This window comes from Solanum verrucosum, unplaced genomic scaffold, assembly GCF_900185275.1.
Source record: "Solanum verrucosum unplaced genomic scaffold, falcon-dt-bn FXZP01000163.1, whole genome shotgun sequence".
NCBI classification, from domain to species: Eukaryota; Viridiplantae; Streptophyta; class Magnoliopsida; order Solanales; family Solanaceae; genus Solanum; species Solanum verrucosum.
In genome coordinates this window covers 1,093,876-1,103,037 of record NW_026020379.1, presented here as the reverse complement: position 1 = coordinate 1,103,037, position 9,162 = coordinate 1,093,876, and the positions used below count along the sequence as shown (strand labels likewise).

The 9,162-nt window shown below is 39.8% G+C and overlaps 1 protein-coding gene and 1 non-coding gene across 2 annotated transcripts; one reads left to right on the top strand and one right to left on the bottom strand.

The window, feature by feature from the left end:
* The first annotated feature begins 332 nt into the window (after positions 1-332).
* LOC125839017 (uncharacterized) lies at positions 333-4,688 on the top strand. Its single transcript, XM_049518014.1, has 8 exons — positions 333-473; positions 1,591-2,209; positions 2,351-2,544; positions 2,618-2,845; positions 2,951-3,006; positions 3,404-3,479; positions 3,588-4,186; positions 4,283-4,688. Exons 1-8 carry the CDS (start codon positions 333-335, stop codon positions 4,686-4,688), a joined length of 2,319 nt encoding a protein of 772 aa, XP_049373971.1.
* LOC125839108 (small nucleolar RNA R71) lies at positions 753-859 on the bottom strand. The gene has a single exon (XR_007443655.1). It is a non-coding gene; the product is annotated as a small nucleolar RNA R71 (small nucleolar RNA).
* Positions 4,689-9,162: the final 4,474 nt, after the last annotated feature.

Sequence of the window (9,162 nt, the reverse complement as noted above, 5' to 3'; positions counted from 1 at the left end):
ACAACATCTTGAAATTTGACTGTGTAATTGTTAAGTGTTGTGTTGCTCAGCTGCAAAGGTCATTGTCATACTTTCGTATTTGAATTCAAAGAAAGCTACTCTCTGTGGTATCGACCCCAACTCAGTTGGTTGGGTTATATACTGAATAATGATCGTTGACACTTAGAATTGGATGAAGTGTCTTTGAAACGTTAATCAAAATTGCATAGCTGTCGTGGAGTAGCATTACTTAGAGTTCTTTTATCGAAGATTTGACTTGTGAATTTGTTGGTTGTAGTTGAATCAGCTTTGACTGCATTGTGTAGTATTGGTTGGAATAAATAGAAGTAAAAATGAGTGAGGAAGAGGTTAATGGTAGCCAAGCAGGTCATCAGGACGGTATCACTGATATCAATAATGTTTACAACCCATCTCAACCAGGTGAAATGGGTGCAATTTGCCTACCACAAACTGAGTGGAATGCAATATTTGAGGTAAGTAGCACGACTCTTCATGTCCTCCAAACGAGGGGACTCTATGGAGGGCTAGATCACGAAGACCCACATGAGCATGTAAGAAATTTTATACAGGTGTGCAGCCCATTTTCATTCAAGAATGTGTCACAAGAGTCAATCTAGCTTATGTTATTTCCATTATCTTTGACGGGGAAGGCTAACAAGTAGTTGGCCGAGTTACCAAACAACTTCATCACATCATGGGAGGAGTTGATTATAACATTCAATGTGATATTCTTTCCCCCATCAAGGATGATGAAACTTAGAGATGACATTAAAGGTTTCAAGCGATGGGAGGGTGAACCCATCCATGAAACGTGGGTAAGGTTTAAGAAACTCTTACTCAAATGCCCAACTCATGGGCTACCAAACGATTTGCTACTCCAATATTTTTAACGGAGTCTTGATTCAGTTAATAAAGAAGTGGTTGATCAATTAGTACGAGGGGGAATAATGTTGCAATTATTTGAGGTGGCTTCATTTCTTCTTGATGACATGACAAAAATAAATCAAGCTTGGTACACTCAAGAGGATCAAGTCTCCCCTTTTTGTTTTAGAATGACACAAGAACAACTTGATAAGGAAAGAGAAAGGGATGAAAACACCAAGAAGATGTTGACCCAAATGTAGCTATTACAAGAGCATATGATGAAGAATGTGGGAAAGCCCAAGGGGACAAGTGGAGTATTAGAGTTGAGGAGGGTTCTTCCTTAGGTTATTCAAAATCGAAGGAGAATCAAGGTTGGAACTCCAAGAAATACGAGGAGGGTTTCCACCCACGCTATTTAGAGTGAGGTGGGAATCACGGTTGGAACTATCACAAAGGGGAAAAGCAAAGAAGATACTATCAAGATTGGGCTGAGAAAATTGATTATTGGAAACGGGAGGATGACCATGAGAGGACCACACTCACTCGAGTGAGAGCCCAAAATTGAAAGGGAGTGCAAATAGTCCTCGGGTGAACGATTTGCTGTCACGCATCCTTAATAAAGTTGAAGGTTCGGATGATTTATTGAAAGGGATGCAAGCTGACTTTTCATCATTGAACAATAAAGTGAACTCTCACGCAGATGCAATCAAGATACTTGTAGGTTAGTTGAGTTTATTTTCAGCACAATTGAAACTTAAAATCACAACAGAAGATGATGATAGAGGGTTGGTTGTGGTTACTCGTAGTGGAAAGGTAGCAATAGGTGACATGACAGGCAATAAAGAAGCTCAAATGTATGAAGAAAACAAAGGTATGGAGGAAGAAGAGACACCTATTCATCAAAGCATTGCCAAAGAACCACAAAAAGATGTGGAGAAATACAATCCAATCCCAAAAGTTATGCAACCTTTACCCAAAATATCTCATCCATTTCCCCAACGTCTCAAGAAGAAGAATGAGGATGAGAAGTTCAAGAAGTTTTTATCGATGTTTAAGACATTATCAATTAATCTCCCTCTGGTGGAAGCATTGTTGGAAATGTCGGGTTATGCCAAATTTATGAAGGAGTTAGTCACAAAGAAAATGAGCTTGGATTTTGAGACAATCGAAGTTTCTCATAGTTGTAGTGCAATTATGACTAAGGAGCTGATCAAAAGGAGGGAAGATCCTGGAGCATTCACCATCCCTTGCACCATCGCCATGTTTCAATTTGCTAAAGCCCTATGCGATTTGGGAGCAAGCATCAACCTAATGTCATATGCGATCTATAAACAACTTGGGTTGGGTGAACCGAAAGCCACAACAGTGAAACTCTTGATGGCAGACCGATCAATTAAACATCCTGTGGGGATACTATATGACATCTTGGTAAAGGTTGACTGATTCATTTTCCCAAATGATTTTGTCATTCTCGATTGTGAAATAGATGCTGAAATTCCCATCATTTTGGAAAGACTATTCTTGGAAACTGGGAGAGTGTTGGTGGATGTTGAAAGCGGAGAACTGAAGTTTTGGGTGAACGAAGATGAAGTAACCTTTATTGTTTGTATGTCAATGAAGCACCCAAGTGATATTCACGTGGTCTCCACTGTTGATGTTATTGATGAGGCGGTGGCTAGTGTGAGCCATTTGATGTGTATGAGTGAACCACTTGAAGTTGTGCTTGCTAACTATGATGAATTCGAAATTCAAGGCTATGAATGTAGTAGCTGCTCTTTCAGGCTTGGGGGTGGGATATTCAAAGACTCCATTGAAGTTGGACATTGATCTAAAAAATCGAGAAAGTCCTCCCGCAAAGCCATCAACAGAAGAACCACCAAATCTGGAGTTGAAAGTACTTCCCTCTCATCTCCGATATGCTTTCTTGGAGGAAAATAACACCTTACCGGTGATCAATGCAGCTGACTTGCTCGAATGGCAGGTAAAATTACTCCTTGAGGTGTTGAGAAGGCATATCAAAGCTATAGGTTGAACTATCACTGACATAGTGGGCATTCCTCCCGGTATTTACACTCATAAAATTCAGCTTGATAGTGATTGTAAGCCGAGTGTTGAACATCAGCGAAGATTGAACCCACCAATGTAAGAGGTGATGAAAAAGGAGATAATAAAGTGGTTGGACGCAGGTGTGATCTATCCTATTGTGGATAGCAAATGGGTAAGTCTGATACAATGTGTGCCAAAAAAAGGGAAACATCACAGTAGTCCCAAATAAAAAGTGGGAGCTTGTATCTATGAGATCGGTGACCGGATGGAGAGTATGTATGGATTATCGAAAGTTAAATTCGTGGACTGAAAAGAATCACTTTCCCATGCCTTTCATGGATCAAATACTTGATCAACTCTCAGAGAGAGGTTGATATTGCTTTTTGGATAGGTATTCCTATTATAACCAAATCTCCATTGCTCCGGAAGACCAAGAGAAAACTACCTTCATCTGCCCATACGGAACTTTTGCCTTCAAACGGATGTCATTCAGGTTATATAATGCTCCGGCAAGATTTCAGCGCTACATCTTATCTATTTTTGCTGACATGGTGGAGGATTCAATAGAGGTATTCATGGATGACTTCTCGATTGTGGGTGACACCTTTGAAGCATGCTTAGCACACTTAGGACAAGTTCTCCAAAGATGTGTGGAGACAATTTTGGTGCTAAATTAGGAAAAATGCCACTTCATGCTTAAGAAAGGTATAGTTCTTGGTCACAAAGTGTCGCAAAAGGGGCTGGAGGTTGATAAAGCGAAGTTTGAAGTAATTGAGAAGTTACCACCACGAATTTCAATAAAGGGTGTTCGTAGTTTCTTGGGACATGCCGATTTTTATCGGAGGTTCATCAAAGACTTCTCAAAGATCGCACATCCTTTATGCAAACTCTTGGAGAAGGAGGTGAAATTCCATTTTGATGATGCTTGCATGGTGGCTTTCAAGTGCTTGAAAGAAAAATTGGTCTCCACCCCGGTTATCATTAGTCCCGATTGGTCAGAATCCTTCGAAGTAATGTGTGATGCAAGCGGCACGGCATTAGGTGTTGTATTGGGGCAAAAATGCAACAAACTATTTCACCCCATTTACTACGCAAGCAAAACTCTAGATAGTGCTCAACATAATTATACAGTTACAGAACAAGCGTTACTTGTGGTAGTTTATGCGTTTGAGAAGTTCCGGGAATACTTGCTAGGTACTAAAGTGGTTGTTCACACTGATCATGTTGCACTGCGTTATTTGATGGCAAAAAAGGATGTCAAGCCAAGATTGATAAGGTGGGTGCTACTGTTGCAAGAATTCGACTTTGAAGTCAAAGATAAGAGAGGTTGTGAAAATCAGGTGGCTGACCACTTATCATGATTGGAAGGCAGGGAAAATGACGAGCTGGAGATCGACATAAATGATTCTTTTCCCGATAAACATGTATTCACGGTAATTCTTAAACAACCTCCTTGGTATGCTGATTTTGCCAATTACGTAGTGTGTGGAATAATGCTGGACGAACTGAACTTCTACCAACAAAAGAGGTTCTTGTTCGATGTTAAGAAGTACTTTTGGGATGAACCATATTTATACAGAGAGTGTGCAGACCATATCATTAAGAGATGTGTTCCGGAAGAAGAAGCCATCAAAATTCTCCATGCTTGTCATGCTTCACCGGTTGGGGGTCATCATAGTGGTGTACGTATGACTGCTAAAGTCCTCCAAAGTGGCTACTATTGGCCGTCAGTCTACAAAGATGCTTATGAGTTTGTTAAGAAGTGCACTCAATGCTAGAAACAAGGCGGAGTGTCCAAAAGACACGAGTTTCCTCTTACACCCATTTTAGAACTTGAGTTATTTGATGTTTGGGGAATAGATTTCATGGGCCCATTTGTGAGTTCATTTGGTAATAAGTATATTTTGGTGGCCGTAGATTATGTTTCTAAATAGATGGAGGCTATTGCACTTCTAAACAATGAAGGGAGAAGTGTTGTTCAATTCCTCAAATGCTACATCTGTGCTAGATTTGGTACTCTTCGGGCTATTATTAGTGATAGGGGATCCCACTTCTGCAACAAGTGGTTCTCAGCCGCATTGAGTAAGTATGGAGTGAAACATAAAGTAGCAACTCTGTATCATCCCCAAATGAGCGACCAAGTTGAAGTGTCAAATCGAGAGATCATCTTAGCCAAGACAGTGAATGCTAATAGGACTGATTGGTCTCGAATGCTTGATGACGCGCTATGGTCGTATCGCACCGCATACAAAATACCAATTGGTATGTCTCCGTATCAGCTAGTTTTCGGTAAATCTTGCCATCTGCCAGTTAAATCGGAACACAAATCATTATGGGCATTGAAAGCCCTAAATTTGGACTGGACAAAAAATTCAAAAGAGGGAGTAGAGCAATTAAATGAGTTGGATGAATTCAGGTTCAAGGCTTACGATAGTTCAACCATTTACATGGAAATGATGAAGAAATGGCATGATTCTAAAATCCTTAAGAGGGAGTTCAGAGTGGAAGATTGGGTGTTACTATATAACTCTCGACTTAGACTCTTTCTAGGAAAGCCCAAGTCCAAATGGCCAGGGCCGTTTAGAGTGACACGAGTGTTCACAAATGGTGCTATCGAAGTTGAAGGTCAAGAAGGACCTGCATTCAAGGTGAATGGGAAACGCTTGAAGTTATACTTTGGCGAGTGCCAAGAGATTTCTCTGATTGAGGTGGTTTACCTGGAAGATGCTTGAGTGCATTTCCACGTCGTGCCACGATGTTAAATAAGGTGCTTCTTAGGAAGTACCCAAGTGTTAGTGTTTCAAATAATGTGTGTTGATTTGGCAGGTGCAAGATATTGCGTGATAAGAAGATGTTGGCGGATCGCCGAATCAGTTCGGCGAGCACGACATAGTCCGTCTTATGGACTTCAAAAATAGAGATGAGACACTGGAACATTTGGCGAGAGACCTTCATCACTCGGCGAATCGCCGATGTGGTTAGGCGACCCGATTTTTTCCGTTGTTCTACTCCATCGCTGATAGCTTAACTCAATGATTGTTCAACAATGTTACAAGTCCATTATGCAAAGCGCCGACCAATTCGGCGACCTCCTTCATCTCTACAGAATTGCCCCTTTCTTAGAGTGTCGCACACTGAAACTTAGGGCGATATCTGGACCATTGGGCGCATCACCGAGGCATTCGACGACTGTTTCATTTTCTTGCAAACTGGGCGCTTAGTGAAGATTCCTCATGACCTTGCTCTGCATGTTTACATACTAGAATTTTATCTTTATTTGTTAGTTTTTATTTTTATTCTTATTTTTATTTGTGGGAGTGTCTGTTCTCTACTCACATTGGGGACAATGTTAAATGCTTTTGGTGGGGGTGTGTGCTTGGTCAATGAGTCCCTTGTGTTCTTGGACCGTTTTGAAATATTTCCTTCTGAAAATTAATTTTTTGCCACCTCTTGTGTGTTTAATTGTGGTTGTTCTTGTGCAAATTTGAGTATCGATTATGATCAATAACGATGACTTGAATGGTGCTCTCAATCGAACAGAAATGAATGTGCGGCTATGATGAGACCAAATGAAGTTGCATAGAAAATATGTGAACTTTTTGCATCTCGTTGTGACTAGATGATTATTGAATTGAGTCTCTTGTGATGAACATTAAACACTAGCGAAAGTATAGAGTCTTGTTTAATATTGGTGCCAATGCCTTGTGTGATGAGCTTACCGTGAACCATGTGTGATAACACCAAGAATTTTCCCCATTGGTCCAGTTGACTAAGTGATGCAAGCTCTTGAAATGATCTTAGGCAACAATTTTGAAGAGTGAACCAATTTAACATTATACCTCTTTTGTGGCCTAACTTGTGAGTGTGTGAACTTTTCTTGAACCCCTTTGTGCCCTGTCCTTTTCTTGGATGAAACTTGAGCAAATGAGACCTCTCTCTATCCCTTCACCTATAATCCTCATGAAGTGTGGTTTGTTTGAATTGCCAACTTAGGCCAAAATCCTAAGTTGGGGGTGTGGTGAAAAGAGAAGGTAAATCAAGAAATGTAAAAGAAGTCCCTCTTGAGCCATGGTTATGAGAAATATGGAACCCCTCCATATAAAAAACAAATTAAAAAAAGAGAGAAAAGAAATGAAGAATGAAAAAGAAAAAGAACGAAAAAGTTGTGAAATAAAGTTGTGAAAGTTGTAAGAGAAATAGGGTGTCCGGTACTCCATGAGAAGTGAATAATGGGGTGACTTGTGAGAATGAGTGCAAATGTTGAAGAAAAGGAAATAAAGTGTTGTTAATACCACATTTCATGAGGATAGCAGCCATTGAGCCTAAATGACCATACATTTACACTCAGCCTCGTTTCAAGCCTTAAAATGATCATTTTGATATTGAATGAGCTGAAATTAATGTTAAGTGGAAAATAAGGCAAAACTATGGGTGAAGCCATGCATGTGTTCATCTTTGAGAGTGTGAGAGTTGTATGTGATTTAGGAACTTTAAATTAATGAAGAATAGTGTGTGAATATGGAATCACCTTTGTGTGAGGGCATTTGAGTACCTTTGTTGAGCTTGAACTTGCATTTGAAGCAAGTATTGTGAACTTGAGAATCTTTGAGAATGGTAAGTCACAACTTGAACCTTTTAGTGCACAATTGATCCTTGCGTGAGTAAGTTGAGTCTTGTTGAGTGCATTCATTATTGACTCTTGTGTATTAATGTTTGAGACATCCCTTTTGAACTGCTGAACTTGAGTTTTACTTGAGGACAAACAAAAGTTTAAGTTGGGGGTTTTGATGAGTTCGAGATTTGGACTCATTTAGGGCTTTATTTATAATGATTTAGTATCCTCATATGCTTATTTTATGCTGATGTAAAACCCGTGATCTTCAGATATATGGATTGAGGAACAAAGCTAGGACGAAAATGAGCAACAGAGACAACACGAGCGAAAAAGAGAAGGGAAAAAAAAGCTCGATGATCGCCGATGTCACTCAGCGACTCGCAAAGTTACCACTCTACCACCTAAAGTTACAAAATGGTAAGGCTGGATTAGGAGTAGCTTCGACGAGTAGCAGTTTCACTCGGTGCATCGCCAATCGCATCGGCGATGGATGACAAGCTCACCGAAAGTACTGATGGAGATCCAAATAAGTGCTAATGGGCGAGATGAAAGGAAAAAGGGCGCAACACAGAATGAGACGGCGATCTCGATCTGGCTCGCCTAAAATTACAGTGGTTAGACTAAGGTGAGGTGAAAAATGAAAGTGAGACGAAGGAGAATCGATGAGTCACCAAACAGTCGGCGATGCCCGACTTACCTCGCCGATTGGTCTCAAATAGCCACACATCAGACTTGCATAAATTGATTTTTGGAAGAGAGAGAAGGCATTCAAAAAACGTAGGGAACAAAAGATTGAGAGCAATAACACTACCTTTGTGGATTTCAAGTGATTTTATCAAGGTTTCCCATTTAAATTTTGTAATAGATAAGATTTTAATTAATTTTAACTTTCAAATTTCATTTACCTAGCTATGGAAAATGTGACAGGTATTGAATTTCATCTTTTCACTATGATTGGCTAAAACCCTAACCTTGGGGGTTTGACCATGTGATTAATTGTTGAATATTGCTAAATGGGTGTTATCGAATAGTGATTTTTTATGTTAATCTGAAGTGGGTCTAAATTAATATAGTGGTTAAACTTCCATATTGCATAGTTAGTGTGATAGATTTCAGAGTTTTGTGCTTGCTTGAGAGAGGAGTACAGAACCAACGTAGTAATTTGGCATCCTTAGTAGTGGGTCTTGACGGTTTCAGCTTAAGAAAGTGAAACCCAAGAGCTAGCTTTTATATCCAGCTTGAGAGAGTGGATTTGATGAGAGTGTGGGCTGGTCATTTCATAGATAGTGTTGAGGTTCGACAGAACTCAACAGAAATGAGGTAATTGTTCGAGAGAAAGTAATTGCCTTAATTATAGTCCATTTTACCGCGATGAATTACCAATATTGGTAATGAGATACAGCCATTAAGTTGAATTCGATAGTTGGTTAGTGAACCCCCAAGTGTTTCCTAGTTATCTGATTGTTTTTTGTTGATAATTTGAAGTGGGTTGGTAACAACATCTTGAAATTTGACTGTGTAACTGTTAAATGTTGTGTTGCTCAGCTACAAAGGTCATTGTCATACTTTCGTATTTGAATTCAAAGAAAGCTACTCTCAGTAGGATCGACCCCAACTCAATTGGTTGGGTTATATAT